This window comes from Salmo salar, chromosome 10 (genome assembly GCF_965601325.2).
Source record: "Salmo salar chromosome 10, fSalSal1, whole genome shotgun sequence".
Taxonomy (NCBI): Eukaryota; Metazoa; Chordata; class Actinopteri; order Salmoniformes; family Salmonidae; genus Salmo; species Salmo salar.
In genome coordinates, this window is record NC_138300.1 from 62561324 (window position 1) to 62578464 (window position 17141).

The 17141-nt window shown below is 43.3% G+C and overlaps 1 protein-coding gene across 2 annotated transcripts in view; it reads right to left on the reverse strand.

Moving 5' to 3' along the window:
- Positions 1-283: 283 nt before the first annotated feature.
- Positions 284-17141, reverse strand: part of LOC106560677 (uncharacterized) — a 33666-nt gene continuing 16808 nt past the window's right edge. For both annotated transcript variants that reach the window (XM_082957114.1, XM_014123784.3), the window contains 2 exons: positions 16013-16636; positions 284-14191 (listed from right to left, as the gene is read on the reverse strand). In XM_082957114.1, the coding sequence (XP_082813240.1) occupies positions 14174-14191; positions 16013-16636 (642 nt within the window). In that variant the 3' untranslated portion in view covers positions 284-14173. The remainder of the gene's footprint in view (positions 14192-16012; positions 16637-17141) is intronic.

A 17141-nucleotide genomic window follows, 5' to 3' on the forward strand; every position in this document is an offset into this window, starting at 1 on the left:
TAAATTAGCAAACATTTGTAAAAACCTGTTTTTGCTTTGCCGTTATGGGGTACTGTGTGTTGATTGATGAGGGGGGAAAATAATTTAATCAATTTTAGAATAAGGCTGTAACAACAAAATGTAGAAAAGTCAAGGGGTCTGAATAGTTTCCGAATACACTGTATACAATATTCTGCCTATATGAACAAATACAATATTTCTAGCCATACTTGATTTAATGAAAAGCAGTAAACATACACATTTAATAACAGACTCATGAACACAATCACGCAATAAACATACACATTGTTTCACATTCTTTAATAAAAGACTTATAAAAAACAAACAAGCAATAGGCTACAGCTCGCTTCCGATTCCATGGCGCTTCACAGCTGCCCCAGGAAACTCAACCTACCGTAGCCTCATGCGGACGAAAGAGTAGCGAGGAAGGAATTCACTGCTGCTGCAATGTAAGCAGTAAGATACACGTTGTGGCAGTACTTTGTGATTTTTCAGACATTTGGAGCCGTAGTAGACTACTACAGTGTGAGAGTTCCATGGTTTTACAGGTGTGACTACAGTGCTTCTTGTGCGTTGTCAGTTATCTGCAATAATGTTTCCAGAGCCACTGTGGAAGTGGAATTTAATTGAATGCTGTAAGTTTTGTTTAATTTGTCTCATATGTGAGATATATGGTCAACTTTGTCATTTCTAGCTAATCATTTACTTATATTAGTGTGGTTGTGGTGGTTTTCGGCCAACAGAGGGGGCCGTTCGCTCTAGTGGTTGCTTCAGTTCACGGGCTCTCACTGCTGTAGTTCTCACGCTATGTTGTCAGTTGAATGAGTGACAAGCCAGCAGTGGCTGTACTAAGAGCAACCAGATATAAACTCATTGATTTCCAAGGTGAGTGAGTTGTAAAGCACATAATAAGAAACAAAGTTAAGAGGAGTGTAGTTATGTTACTGTTGTATTGTTTTCGTAATATTTTCATAGTTAACCCTTTGACACATACAATCACGTATTTGTGATCATTGTTGAGTGGTCCCTGCGGCGTATGATCTCAAATACGTGATTGGAACTGAAGCAACAGAACGTATGACGCAACAAATGCGTCTAAACAACATTGTTGTCTGAACAGCATCTAAATATTTTTTTGTACTGATGGAAAATAAAGGTCTTCAACTTTATTCCTCAATTTTACCATTGTAAAAGATAAATGCGAACCTCATCATCCAAGCATCACACGGAACACATCCACAGCCAAAATCATTCAGTAAACCAGTCTAAATAACAGGTTGTGCTGACAAAAAACAAAACATAAGTTAGCGACCTAACAGCTAGACTAGTTTACAATGTACCACATCTCTGGTGAGCACAAAAGACTAATGTAATGTTGTTTAGAAAATAAATGCGTATCAGCGAAGCTAACAGCAGCAACATTCTTTATGATGGCAGCCATGTTTGTTTACATTTGCGAAAACTCCATAATCACAGAATGTGAATTCACTATAATGCCGCATTCAAAACAACTGGGAAATCGGAAATCTCCAACTTCCGACTTCAGTGTATTGAAAACCACTAGGAACTCAGAAAATAATGAGCTCCGACTGGGAAAAATAGATTTGAACGGTCGTCCAACTCGGAATTACAACTCAGAGCTCTGACTTTCCGACGGGAACATCACTGATGTCATGATTTTACCTTGTATTTTTCCGATTTCCAAGTTGTTTTGAACAAATAAACAAAGTCAAAGATGGCTGCTCCCATTGCCCGGAAATATCAACTTAGTTTGGCCACTTTTCAGCATATTACAAATCTGCATGAGCTTGTTATAGCGTATGCACGAACCGGAGCACATGACTTGACAAGTTGTTTACAGTTTTTGACCAATCTCAAAGCAAAAAAATGTTATCGCCTCACAGATCATCACCCAAATACAAGCCTACTGCCTAGCCATAGCGTGAACAGGGTTGACAGATTTGGTTGAAACCATTTTAGTGGGGTTTGTGGGGGGTGTTCATTTAATTTGTGGGGGGTTTTCAGGTGCATGGGGGAGTAGAAATGGGGGAAGGTATCGTGGGAGGGATATAATGGAGGAAATATTACTATGATGGGGGATTTATCAATAAATGGGGGGCAAACACAGGATAAGTTTATAAACTAAATAAAATAAAGTATAAATATACTGTATAGTAAGTAATAATTGAAGTTTATATAAATGTAACCACGTTTTGGAAGGAGAGCGATAACTGGTCCACCCACGTAACATTCAGCCCCTTAGATGGCGCCAAAGCATAAACCTAGATAATCCTGTCTAGCTCCATAGTTTATGACAATCAATTATATCTACAACCTCGCTTCACTCATGCCATGGTCTCTGCATACAATATAGCTGATTACACACACGCAGCATTCAATCTGATCACCTGCACAAACTACCTCACTTTGTTGCTTACATTACTTTACCCACCACCCTGTTCTCATTATCCTCCGCCTCGACCAGGCTAAAACCTATCCAAGCCATAATACTCATCGCATTTGATGAGAAATATCTTCCTCGCTTGGTGACGAAGCAGTCATCTGTAGGCTACATATCCAGTGGTGATAATACATTGACATGGTGATGAAATGTAGCCACAGCTATAGCCTAGTTTTTCCAGGGGAGAATAAATTAAATTAATTTTAAAAAATGAAGAAAAGGTATTTAGGATGCCGGCCTTAGCAATGGTAGACATATGTAATATACGCTCATACCCCTCTCTCACTTTTTGTATGCCACTATTGTATCAAATACATCAGATTTCGCGCTTTAGGTTTCCCGCCCTATCTCACATGTGCAGCCCCTCAGACAGGCTAATACCAAACCCTCTTTCAGATAATAATACATGTAATATAGATGATAATAATAATTATACAATGATCAAAAATACTATAGATACTCCTACTATAGGAAGAAAGTTTTATAAAGCCTCATATGAATCAGACATTGCGGTATTGATACAATGTGGGGTGTGGAGAATAGCGACAAAATGCAACAATCAAATTCTAGAACAGAAGCATAGAATTCTGGTACCACGTGCTAAAAGAACATGGTACCAGTGACAAACTTAGTGTCACTGACATTAGAGGGGAGAGGTCTGTGCAGATTCACACAGCAGAGGTCACTATTCGGAAGGAGTCCCGTATCAGTGGGCAGATAGGGGAGGGAAGGCAGAGGGACAGGCTCTCATACACCAACCTCATGCACCAGATAAACGGGGGGCTCTGCAAGGGTCACACAGAACCAGACATCATTGAAGCAGTCATCAAAGCCATCAGCCCAGGGTTGAAGGTGAGGGACATGTTAGAGATCAAGTGTAACCTCATACTTCCAAAACTCAGAACGATCTTAAAAGGGCCCTACAATGAGGAAGACATTGTAGGGCCACAACTTCTGATCTATGTCAGAAGTTGCTTAGCATCTCCCAAGAATCCAGAGAGTCAGAACAAAACTTTCTGTTCAAGGCCATAGAACTAAAAGACAGGCTGCTATTTGCATCAAGGGAAAAGGATTGAGAGGAGCAGTACAGCCCAGATCTGATTAGGAAGAAGTTCCTGAGGTCAGGGTTGTTGTTTGGCAGTTTCAGATCAAGCCTTTCCTGGATGACCTGACAGTCAACGATGAGATGCTCATTAGAGAACAGGGGAATGAGGCTGCAAGCTTGGAGTCAGAGAAACAGAACAAGCTAAAGAAAGCAACAGTCAAGAGAACCCGAGTGAAAGAGCTATAAACTGGTTCGAAAGGCGAGCACACCCACATTCAGCAGGTGACCTCCCCAAGACCCAGCAGCCCACAGCCCACCAGAGGTGCCATTGACTGGAGAGCAGAGGAGAGACCATCAGCAGCCAACCACACACCACTGACCGAGCTCCACACCATTGTGAGGGAGCTGAAAAAGGAGATGGCTGAGATGAGGAAGATGTGGATGGCATCCATTACCACCATTGACACCAAAGAAGCCTACCAGAGACAGCCAGTGGCAGAGAGAGGGACACGGAGGAAAGGCTGCAGGACAGGCCAGGACGAGGGAAAAGGAGACAGCTGTAGACAATGCTTCAAGTGTGGCCAGACCGGTCATATATCCTGTGGGTGTCCAGCCTCCAGCCACTTGTAGGGAAACAGGAGAGGGTTGCTGTCGAGTGACCAGTTATAACCCACCCAATAAAGTCCAGTCGCTGTCACTGCTGCCTACAAGGAGAAGACAACAAGAACAGGCTGATGAAATGTAAGGGGTGCTCTGCAGCTGTGTACTGATCAAAAACATGTCAGAGGAACCACTGGGAGGAAGACCAGCCACTGTGTAGTGCAGTCAGTCATCTAGAACAAAAAGCACTAAAACACCAGACCCAAGAGGAATGTAAAGTCAACTACCTCTCCACAAAACAAAACACCAGACTTTTAAACCTAGTTGGTAAAAGGTGTATGGTGAAATGTCATTTCAACAACATACCTGTCTCAGCACTCTGGGATACAGGGGCACAGGCAAGCCTCATCAACGACGAATGGTGATGCCACTACCTGAATCACACCATCATCCGAGAGATAGATGAGCTACTAGGACCGGGATAGCTCACAGGTATGGCAGCCAATCAGACAATACCATTCATTGGTTGGATAGCTGTAGATTTCAGCTAAACAGTTCAGGTGTTTCCAGTCCCATTCTCCAAATGCCAGTTATTGTGTCCAGTAATCCTAATGTAGCAGAGGAACCTATCATAGGCTTCAATGTGATAGAGAAGGTAATCAAGGGTCAACAACAGCAGGGAACGAAATCAGACAATGTGTGCACAACCAATGTTGTAAGTGGGGCTAATGCATATCAGTCAGATAATGAGGGGGCCGTAGTGAAATATGGCAGACGGAAGACATTTCTTCCTCCAGGGCAAGCTATCACTCTTAGGTGTCGAACACACATACAGACCTACAGAGAATATGATGTTGGCCCTAATAGTAGCTCACTTCGTGTGCCTGAAGGTCTACACATAAAGGAAGTGCCGGTGTGCTAGTTTGGGAAACATACAGACTGTTAAAGTAGTGTACCCTGAAGCAGTGGAGCCAGTGGTGAAAAATCTGACACAGACACAGAAAAATTACACATACAGTACCAGTCAAACGTTTGGACACCTACTCATTCAATGCTTTTTCTTTATTTTTACTTATTTTCTACATTGTAGAATAATAGTGAAAACATCAAAACGACACATTTGAGATTCTTCAAAGTTGCCACCGTTTCTTCAAGCAGAGCCTCAAAAACCATGAAGCGCTATGATGAAACTGGCTATCATGAGGGCCGCCACAGGAAAGGAAGACCCAGAGTTACCTCTGCTGCAGAGGATATGTTCATTAGAGTTACCAGCCCAAATAAATGCTTCACAGAGTTCAGGTAACAGACATATCTCAACATCAACAGTTCAGAAGAGACTGCGTGATTCAGGGTCGAATTGCTGCAAAGAAACCACTACTAAAGGATACCACTAAGAAGAAGAGACTTGCTTGGGCCAAGAAACATGAGCAATGGACATTAGACCGACAGAAATCTGTCCTTTCGTCTGATGAGTCCAAATGTGAGATTTTTGGTTCCAACCTCCGTGTCATTGTGAGATGCAGAGTAGGTGAAGGGATGATCTCCCCATGTGTAGTTCCCACCAAGAAGCATGGAGGAGGAGTTGTGATGGTGTGGGGGTGCTTTGCTGGTGACACTGTCTGTGATGTATTTAGAATTCAAGGCACACTTAACCAGCATTTGTTTTTCAACAGGACAATGACCCAAAAGCACACCTCCAAGCTGTGTAAGGGCTATTTGACCAAAAAGAAGAGTGATGGAGTGCTGCATCAGATGACCTGGCTTCCACAATCACCTGACCTCTACCCAATTGAGATGGTTTGGGATGAGTTGGACCGCAGAGTGAAGGAAAAGCAGCCAACAAGTGCTCAGCATATGTGGGAACTCCTTCAAGACTGTTGGAAAAGCATTCCAGGTGAAGCTGGTTGAGAGAATGCCAAGAGTTTTCAAAGCTGTCATCAAGGCAAAGGGTGGCTACTTTGAAGAATCTAAAATCTAAAATATATTTTGTTTTGTTTAACACTAACACTTTTGTTTACTACATGATTCCACATGTGTTATTTCATAGTTTTGATGTCTTCATTAATATAGAAAATAGGTAAAAATTAAGAAGAACCCTTGAATGAGTAGGTGTGTCCAAACTTTTGACTGGTACTGTATTCCTTCACTCCAAATGCACATCACATTGAAAGACCCGACCCCTGTACATCTGTTCTAAAGCCAGCTCAGGATCTAATCAACAGTGGCTGTATTTTTTATTTTATCTTGGCAAGTCAGTTAAAAACAAATTCTTATTTTCAATGACAGCCTACCGGGGAGTAGTTTGTTAACTGTCTTGTTCAGGGGCAGAACAACATATTTTTACCTTGTCAGCTCGGGGATTCGATATTGCACCCTTTCGGTTATTAGTCCAAAGCTCTAACCACTAGGCTACCTGCCACCCCGTATCACAACATCAAAGTCACTCTACTCCTCACCCATTATCTGTGTCAGAAAGAAAGATGGGAGTTTAAGACTGTGCTGTGATTACAGAGAACTGAACCAGAAATCAGACTTTTCATTATACAACCTGCTTGCCGCTCCTCCCACTAACTCACCACCACTGCCTAAACCCAAAGGCTTCAAAGCAAAGGCAACAGCATCCAATGGACAGAGAAGCACCAGGATTTGTTAAACATCTTCGCCGACAGGCTGTCCAACCCTCCAATGTTAGCCTACCCAGACTTCAACCAGCTGACGCATCACAAGTAGGACTTGGGGCAGTCCTATACCAACGTCAAGAGGGCAAGATGAGAGTAATAGCCTATTGGTCCAGAACACTCACTCATCCAGAGAAGAACTACAATCTGCATTCGGGCAAGCTAGAGTTCTTGGCGCTGAGTGGGCTCTGTGAGCATTTCAGAGACTACCTATTCCATGCTCCTTCCTTTATGGTGTATACGGACAACAACCACCTCACATATGTGACCACCTCTAAGTTGAATGCAACAAGACAGAGGTGGGTTGCTGTATTGGCTGATTTCAACTTCAATGTAAAGAACAGACCTGGAAAGGCAAATGGAGGCGCAGATGGCCTATCAAGGATGCCATTGGATATGTTCATGACACAGTGTACAGAAGGAGTAAGTCAGGACACTCAGTGCCACAAAGCAGGGTATCCTAATGCAGCAGGAAGAGCCTACTCCACTGTTCAGCTCTATCACATTTAATGCCATCCAAGAGCAAGCAGAGAATGAGAGACTACTCAGCAAAGTACAGCCAATCTCCAGAGATGAAATACGGGAGGCTCAAAAGAAAAATCCAGTGATCGGAAAAGTGGAGTTCAAGATGAGAAACCAGAGACCTAGTGCAAATATCATTCATACAGAGGAGGGTGAAGTGAGAGCCTTGCTCAGAGAATGGGGAAAGCTAGAGATCAAACCAGATGGAACACTGCACAGGAGAAGTCATTACAGATGTCAACTCGTTCTTCCAAAACTCTACCATCCTCTCAGCGTCAAGGAACTGCATCAGGAAATGGGACATCTGGGCACAGAAAGAACATTGACCTTAATCAGACCCGGTTCTACTGGCCCAAAATGCAGCATGGTGTGGAACACTTCGTAAAAAATGAGTCTGAGGAAGAGGAAACCAAATAGACCAACACGAGCACACATGATGAGCATCAAAATGACTCATCTGTTTGAGTTAGGTTCTGTAGACTTCCTTCACCTGGAGACGTGCAAAGGAGGTTATGAGTACATACAGTTGAATTCTGAAGTTTACATACACTTAGGTTGGAGTCATTAAAACTCATTTTTCAACCACTCCACAAATTTCTTGTTAACCAACTATAGTTTTGGCAAGTCGGTTAGGACATCTACTTTGTGCATGACACAAGTAATTTTCCAACAATTGTTTACAGACAGATTATTTCACTTATAATTCAAGTTCAGTGGGTCAGAAGTTTACATACATTAAGTTGACTGTGCCTTTAAACAGCTTGGAAAATTCCAGAAAACGATGTCATGGCTTTAGAAGCTTCTGATTTCAAGGCCTACCTTCAAACTCAGTGCCTCTTTGCTTGACATCATGGGAAAATCAAAAGAAATCAGCCAAGACCTCAGAAAAAACATTGTAGACCTCCACAAGTCTGGTTCATCCTTGGGAGTAATTTCCAAATGCCTGAAGGTACCACGTTCATCTGTACAAACAATAGTACACAAGTATAAACAACATGGGACCACGCAGCTGTCATACCGTTCAGAGAGGAGATGTGTTCTGTCTCCTAGAGCTGAATGTACCTTGGTGCGAAAAGTGTAAATCAATCCCAGAACAACAGCAAAGGACCTTGTGAAAATGCTGGAGGAAACAGGTACAAAAGTATCTATATCCACAGTAAAACGAGTCCTATATCGACATAACCTGAAAGGCCGCTCAGCAAGGAAGCCACTCCTCCAAAACCGCCATAGAAAAAGCCAGACTACGGTTTGCAACTGCACATGGGGACAAAGATCGTACTTTTTGGAGAAATGTCCTCAGGTCTGATGAAACAAATATAGAACTGTTTGGCCATGATGACCATCGTTATGTTTGGAGGAAAAAGTGGGAGTCTTGCAAGCCGAAGAATACCATCCCAACCGTGAAGCATGGGGGTGGCAGCATCATGTTGTGGGGGTGCTTTGCTGCAGGAGGGACTGGTGCACTTCACAAAATAGATGGCATCACAAGGCAGGATAATTATGTGGATATATTGAAGCAACATCTCAAGACATCAGTCAGGAAGTTAAAGCTTGGTCGCAAAAGGGTCTTGATGAAGTATGAACCCAAGCATACTTCCAAAGTTGTGGCAAAATGGCTTAAGGACAACAAAGTCAAGGTATTGGAGTGGCCATCACAAAGCCCTGATCTCAATCCCATAGAAAATTTGTGGGCAGAACTGAAAAAGTGTGTGCGAGCAAGGAGGCCTACAAACCTGACTCAGTTACACCAGCTCTGTCAGGAGGAATGGGCTAAAATTCACCCAACTTATTGTGGGAAGTTTGTGGAAGGCTACCCGAAACGATTGACCCAAGTTAAACAATTTAAAGGCAATGCTACCAAATACTAATTTAGTTTTTTTTAAACTTCTGACCCACTGGGAATGTGATGAAAGAAATAAAAGCTGAAATAAATCATTCTCTCTACTATTATTCTGACATTTCACATTCTTAAAATAAAGTGGTGGTCCTAACTGACCTAAGACAGGGAATTTTTACTAGGATTAAATGTCAGGAATTGTGAAAAACTGAGTTTAAATGTTTTTGGCTAAGGTGTATGTAAACTTCCGACTTCAACTGTACTTGTTGTCATGGAACACTACACACGCTTTGCCCAAGCCTATGTAACCACAAAAAAGTCAGCCAAGACAGGTGCAGACAAACTGCTCAATGAAATTCTGTTTTCTTGGGAAAATATACCACGACCAGGGAAGAAAATGTGAAAAACAACTGTTACATCGACTGATCAGAGCTCTGTGGAATACGATGGTCACACACCACTCCGTTTCACCCACAGGGGAGTGGTCAAACAGAGAGATTTAATCATACCCTTCTCTCCATGCTCAGAACACTAAGAGAAAAACATAAGATTGACTAGAAAAGCTAGCCTCCACATTTCCCCATCAATCTCCTGTTTGGGATAAAAAGAGAGGACAATCCAGGCTCCTACAAGGACTATGTGGAGAAGTGGAAAAAGAGAATTACTGAGGCCTATAGAGATAGCATCCAAAAATGAAGTCAAGTCAGCTGACAGGAGAACGAAGCAGTACGACAAGAGAACCTATGGGTCAGAACTTCAAGAAGGCAGCAGGGTCCTTGTAAGGAACATGAGAGAAAGGGGAGGGCCAGGCAAAATCCACTCCTACTGGGGAGATTAAGTCTATGTCATCCAGGCCCGCAAAGGTAAAGACAGTCCAGTTTTCGAGGCCCGACAGTGGGAGAGGTAAGTTAAGAGTGCTCCATAGAAACCTGTTGTTGCCATGTGACTTTCTACCTGTAGCTGAAACCCCAGAACAACCTCAGAGCAACGACAGAGTAAAAAGACCGAGTAACGGAACAATGACACAGAACCATCAACACACAGACAGCAAGGAACATTCTGATGAGGAGTTCCAGGCAGGACTACTTACCTGGTCATCCACCGAGCCACCATGTCCACCCACACTAAACCACACAGCACATGAGTTCCATCCTCAGAGCACACCAGAAGTACAGGAGAGGTGTCAGTCGCCACAAATGGCTGAAGAGGAACAGGAGCGAACTCAGCTGGAGAAGGAGTGGGAAAGGGGAAACCTAGTCAGTTGCACAACTGAATGCATTCAACCGAAATGTGTCTTCCGCATTTAACCCAACCATAGACAAACATTGGTGGTAGAATGGCCTTACTGAACAGCTCAGTGACTTTCAACGTGGCACTGTCATAGGATGGCACTTTTCCAACAAGTCGTCTAGGAGCAATGGAGCAGTGGAAACGCGTTCTCTGGAGTGATAAATCACGTTTCACCATCTGGCAGTCCGACGGACAAATCTTGTTTTGGTGGATGCCAGGAGAACGCTACCTGTCCGAATGCATAGTGACAACTGTAAAGTTTGGTGAAGGAGGAATAATGTCTGGGCCTGTTTTTCATAGTTCGGGCTAGGCCCTTTAGTTCCAGTGAAGGAAAATCTTAACACTACAGCATACAATGACATTCTAGACGATTCTGTGCTTCCAACTATGTGGCAACAGTTTGGGGAAGGCCCTTTCTTGTATCAGCATGACAATGTCCCCGTGAACAAAGCGAGGTCCATACAGAAATGGTTTGTCGAGATCAGTGTGGGATAACTTGACTGGCCTGCACAGAGCCCTGACCTCAACCCCATTGAACATCTTTAGGATGAATTGGAACGCCAACTGCGAGCCAGGCCTAATCACCCAACATCAGTGCCCGACTTCACTAATCCTCTTGTGGCTGACTGGAAGTAAGTCCCCACAGCAACGCTCCAACATCTAGTTGAAAGCCTGCCCAGAAGAGTGGAGGCTGTTATAGCAGCAGGTGTCTACATACTTTTGGTCATGTCATTTTTATCCGATTCTATCACAAAGCTGCCTGCAAAAACTCAAGCCCCCCCCCCCCAAAATGTAATTATTATTTAAAGTATTACTTATTTACAAAATCATTCTCACTTTTACAGTCGCTTATTTCTTAAAGACATTAAACAGTGCTTTCATTTGTGATACAGCAGGCACTGCCACCTAGTGGAGAATAGCTGTATAAATGCTTCAACAGGTGGTGGTGACAGACATACAGTACATAACTAAACAGGTCAACATTCACAAGGCCGCAGGGCCAGACAGATTACCAGGACGTATACACCAAGCATGCACTGACCAACTGGCAACTGTCTTCACTGACATTTTCTACCTCTCCCTGTCTGAGTTTGTAATACCAACATGTTTCAAGCAGACCACCATAGTCCCTGTGCACAAGAACACTAAGGTAACCTGCCTAAATGATTACCGACCCGTAGCACTCACGTCTGTAGCCATGAAGTGCTTTGAAAAGCTGGTCATGGCTCACATCAACACCACTATCCCAGAAACCTTAGACCCACTCCAACTTGCATACTGCTCCAAAAGATCCACAGATGATGCAATCTCTATTGCACTCCACACTGCCCTTTCCCACCTGGACAAAAGGAAAACCTATGTGAGAATGCTATTCATTGACTACAGCTCAGCGTTCAACACCATAGTGCCCTCAAAGCTCATCACTAAGCTAAGGACCCTGGGACAAACACCTCCCTCTGCAATTGGATCCTGGACTTCCTGACGGTCCGCCCCAGGTGGTAAGGGTAGCTTACAACAAATCCGCCACGCTGATCCTCAACACGGGGGCCCCTCAGGGCTCAGTCCCCTCCTGTACTCCCTGTTCACTCATGACTGCATGGCCAGGCACGACTCCAACACCATCATTATTTTTGCCGATGACACAACAGTGGTAGGCCTGATCACCAACAACGACGAGACAGCATAAAGGGAGGAGGTCAGAAACCTGACCGTGTGGTGCCAGGATAACAACCTCTCCCTCAACGTAATCAAGACAAAGGAGATGATCGTGGACTACAGGAAAAGGTGGACCAAGCACGCCCCCATTCTCATCAACAGGGCTGTAGTGGAGCAGGTTCAGAGCTTCAAGTTCCTTGATGTCCACAACAAACTAACATGGTCCAAGCACACCAAGACAGTCGTGAAGAGGGCACGGCAAGGCCTATTCCCCCTCAGAAGACTGAACAGGTTTGGCATGGGTCCTCAGATCCTCCATCAAGAGGCCTCAGACCACTTCCCTTTTACGCTGCTGCTACTCTGTTATTATCTATGCATATATCACTTTAATAACTCTACCTACATGAATATATTACCTCAATTACCTTGACAATGTGCTGGTGCCCCAGCACATTGACTCTTTACCGGTACCCCTGTATATAGCATCGCTATTGTTATTTTACTGCTGCCCTTTAATTATTTATTTCTTATTTTTCTTTAGGTATTTTTCTTAAAACTGCATTGTTGGTTAAGGGCTTGTAAGTAAGCATTTCACTGTAAGGTCTACACCTGTTGTATTCGGCGCAAGTGACAAATAACATTTGATTTGATTTAACACCCATTTCAAATGATGCAAAAGAAGCAAACAGACCGAAATGGGGACCTACCTGAACTTGCCCAATAAGACACAGAGCGTGCTCAGGACACACAGAGTGCACCCAGAGTAGGCTATAGCGTTGTCGAATCATACAAAGTTTGTAACGGCGGTCATTTTTATATTTTTTGTTAAAATTGTACCTTTATTGAACTTGGCAAGTCAGTTAAGAACAAAATCTTATTTACAATGACGGCCTACCCCGAACAACGCTGGGCCAATTGTGCACTGCCCTATGGAACAGTGCACAATCTCTGGCACAATCTCTGGTCCATCTCTGGCACTGAGATTGAGTGTCTTAGACCACTGTACCACTCGGGAGCCCAAACAAAAGTCCAAAGTTGCTAAGCTTGCTAGATAGCCTCCAATTAATGACTATTTGGCTGATGATTATACAGATAGCAGATCAGCCCATGAATAACAAAGAGATGAAGAGAGGAAATTGTTTAAATATCAAGGTATCTTAACGGAGACCAACTGTTTAAAAAATATTTCCATATCTACTCTCATTGGCCTATCGTTTGTTGATCACACATTCTACTGAAGCTCCCACATCGGCAGCAATACCAGACATGGATTACAGAATAAAGTTAGGAATGTTCATGCAAGACAGGAGTCAGGATTTTGGGTTTCAGTGGGATTGGGACAATAGGAAATAAGCCTAGGCTCTATATAAGGCTACTACGTGAGTCAATAGATAAATAATACAATTGATTTAGGCTACATTATTGCATGCTAAGCGTTTCTGATCGGTGATAGATGAGCAAACTAATAAATTATCTACCACTTCCATTTGTCCAGCCAGAGATCAATTAACCAAATATACAGACAGAGATTCAGTGATTATCAGACAAGTCACAGGCTTTTGGTCAGGAGTAGGACATGATTGATTATCAGAGTAGGACAGGCTGAAGAGCCCCCCACAGAATCAAGTGGAGCACCAAAACATTCTGTGTGGAAGCACAGCTATCCAAATAAGGATAAAAAAAAGCTGTACAGGCAAATCCCTTGCATTAATCTGCCTAAAGATAACAAAGTCACAGGCTGACACCAAATAAGAATTTACCAAAAATATGTCCAAAAATGTGCATAACTATGTCCCAAATGACACCCTATTCCCTATATAGTGCACTACTTTAGACCAGAGGCCTATTGAACCTGGTGAAACGTACTGTACTATATAGGGCATAGTGTGCCATTTGGGACGAAGCTAGAGTGTAGGACCTTCCAGATGCAGAGGACTAAAGGGAGTCCATCCAGTGGCATAGTCTGCAGTCCATACCAGTCTCTCCTTTTCCATTACAGTATGTGCTATGGGATGAGGGGAGTTAGTGCACACAATGGGGGTCTCCCACTCTGTAAATCAGGGGCATGGAGCGGTTACGGACCATCAGAGATTGGTGTTCCCCTGAGAGGTGGAAAGATAGCAACACACACAAACATGACTTTTAGAGGTCAGTTTAAGGCCGGTATAATACAAGTAATTTCTTAAAGATAATAACAGTTCTTGTGGAACATACAGTATGTTTTGTTTTGGCGTGTTATCAGCAAACAGATTATATTCTGTGCATGAGGATGGTAAAGGATGACATGAGGTGACTTGATGTTGAATGGAGATGTTTCAGAGTTTTTAGGAAACGTCCATAGTTGAAGTCGGAAGTTTACATACACCTTAGCCAAATATATTCATTGCTCGTAAATATTCCCTGTCTTAGGTCAGTTAGGATCACTACTTTATTTTAAGAATGTGAAATGTCAGAATAATAGTAGAGAGAATGATTTATTTCAGCTTTTATTTCTTTCATCACATTCCCAGTGGGTCAGAAGTTAACAAACACTCAATTAGTATTTGGTAGCATTGCCTTTAAATTGTTTAACTTGGGTCAAAGGTTTCGGGTTGTGTGAATTTTGGTCCATTCCTCCTGACAGAGCTGGTGTAACTGAGTCAGGTTTGTAGACCTTGCTCACACATGCTTTTTCAGTTCTGCCCACAAATGTTCTATAGGATTGAGGTCAGGGCTTTGTGATGGCCACTCCAACACCTTGACTTTGTTGTCCTTAAGCCATTTTGCCACAACTTTGGAAGTATGCTTGGGGTCATTGTCCATTTGGAAGACCCGTTTACGACCAAGCAACTTCCTTAACTTCCTGACTGATGTCTTGAGATGTTGCTTCAATATATCCACATCGTTTTCCATCCTCATGATGACATCTATTTTGTGAAGTGCACCAGTCCCTCCTGCAGCAAAGCACCCCCACAACATGATGCTGCCACCCCCATGCTTCATGTTTGGGATGGTGTTCTTCGGCTTGCAAGCATCCCACTTTTTCCTCCAAACATAACGATGGTCATCATGGCCAAACAGTTCTATATTTGTTTCATCCGACCAAAGGACATTTCTCCAAAAAGTACGATCTTTGTCCTCATGTGCAGTTGCAAACCGTAGTCTGGCTTTTTTATGGCGGTTTTGGAGCAGTGGCTTCTTCCTTGCTGAGTGGCCTTTCAGCTTATGTCGATATAGGACTCGCTTTACTGTGGATATAGATACTTTTGTACCTGTTTCCTCCAGCATCTTCACAAGGTCCTTTGCTGTTGTTCTGGTATTGATTTGAACTTTTCGCACCAAGTTACATTCAGCTCTAGGAGACAGAACGCGTCTCCTTCCTGAGCGGTATGACGGCTGCGTGGTCCCATGGTGTTTCTACTTTTTGCGTACTATTGTTTGTACAGATGAACGTGGTACCTTCAGGCGTTTGGAAATTGCTCCCAAGGATGAACCAGACTTGTGGAGGTCTACAATTTTTTTTCTGAAGTCTTGGCTGATTTCTTTTGATTTTCGTATGATGTCAAGCAAAGAGGCACTGACTTTGAAGGTAGGCCTTGAAATACATCCACAGGTACACCTCCAATTGACTCAAATGATGTCAATTAGGCTTATTATCTGAAGCTTCTAAAGCCATGTCATCCTTTTCTGGAATTTTCCAAGCTGTTTAAAAGCACAGTCAACTTAGTGTATGTAAACTTCTGACCCACTGAATTATAAGTGAAAAAAATTGTGGAGTGGTTGAAAAACGAGTTTTAATGACTCCAACCTAAGTGTAAACTTCCGACTTCAACTGTAGATAGTTCAGTGATCTTGGTTCGTGAAATATCTACCATCAATATTTTGGGGCTCTATTCAATCGGATTGAATAGAGCCCCATGAACGTGAAAGAACACCTTCCTCACCTTCTCTTCGTTGCAGTCTGTATCCCTCTCTCCCTCCTTTTCTTTGCAGGCCAGCTCTTCCCCCTCCTCTTTCTCTCTTTCTGTAGATGACTCCTCCACTGAACAACTCTCCCTCCCCTTCTCCTTCTCCTCTCCTCCTCCACACCCCTGACCACAATCTTTCACCTCTTCTCCTCTAGACTCTTTTACCTCCTCTCCTTTCTGTCTCTCCTCTGCTGTCTGTCTGTCCTCCTGTCTCTCCTCTCCTGTCTGTCTCTCCTGTCTCTCCTCTCTCTGGGGCTCCAGCGTTTTTTCTGACTTTGTCTTTTCCAGTGGGTCAGTGTCTGTGGTTGAGCTGTCTGTTGTGGTAATCTGTTGCTGTGAGTTAGCAGGGATAGAGGAGCCTGTCTCTATCTTTGCTTTGGTAGACAAAGTGGTGTCTGCTCTTTTGCCATCCTTCTCTTCCACTTCCTTCTCAAACACCTCCTCCTCCTCTCCCTTCTCTTCCTCCCCAACTTTGGCCTCAGGGTCATCGGATGTAGTTAGGGGCGTCTCTTCACCCGTCGCCCCGTCTCCTTCCTCTCCGCTGGACTTCCTGTGTCGTCTCGAAGGTGGGCGTCGCCGGATGGACAGGCGGGCTCTTCCCTGGAGAGGCAGGGACACAGACCATTAAGAACAGCTATGACACAGGATATGACATAATACACATGCAGACAAACACACAGGCTTAAAGGTATGACACACACACACACACACACACACACACACACACACACACACACACACACACACACACACACACACACACACACACACACACACGTGTGCACTTACACACACACACACACACACATTTGTTTTACTAACCTTGAGGGGACCAAAAAATGTATTCCAATCCAAATCCTATTTTCCCTAACCCCTAACCCTAACCTTAACCCTAACCCCAAACCTCTAAACCTAACCCCTAACCCTAATTGCAACCGTAAACATAACCCTTAACACTAAAATAGCCTTCTTCCTTGTGGGGACTGGCAAAATAATGAATAAATTATTATTAAAAATATATATATATATATATATTAAAATTAAGAAAAAGCCTTGAAAGAGTAGGTGTGTCCATACTTTTGACCGGTACTGTGTGTATATGTAT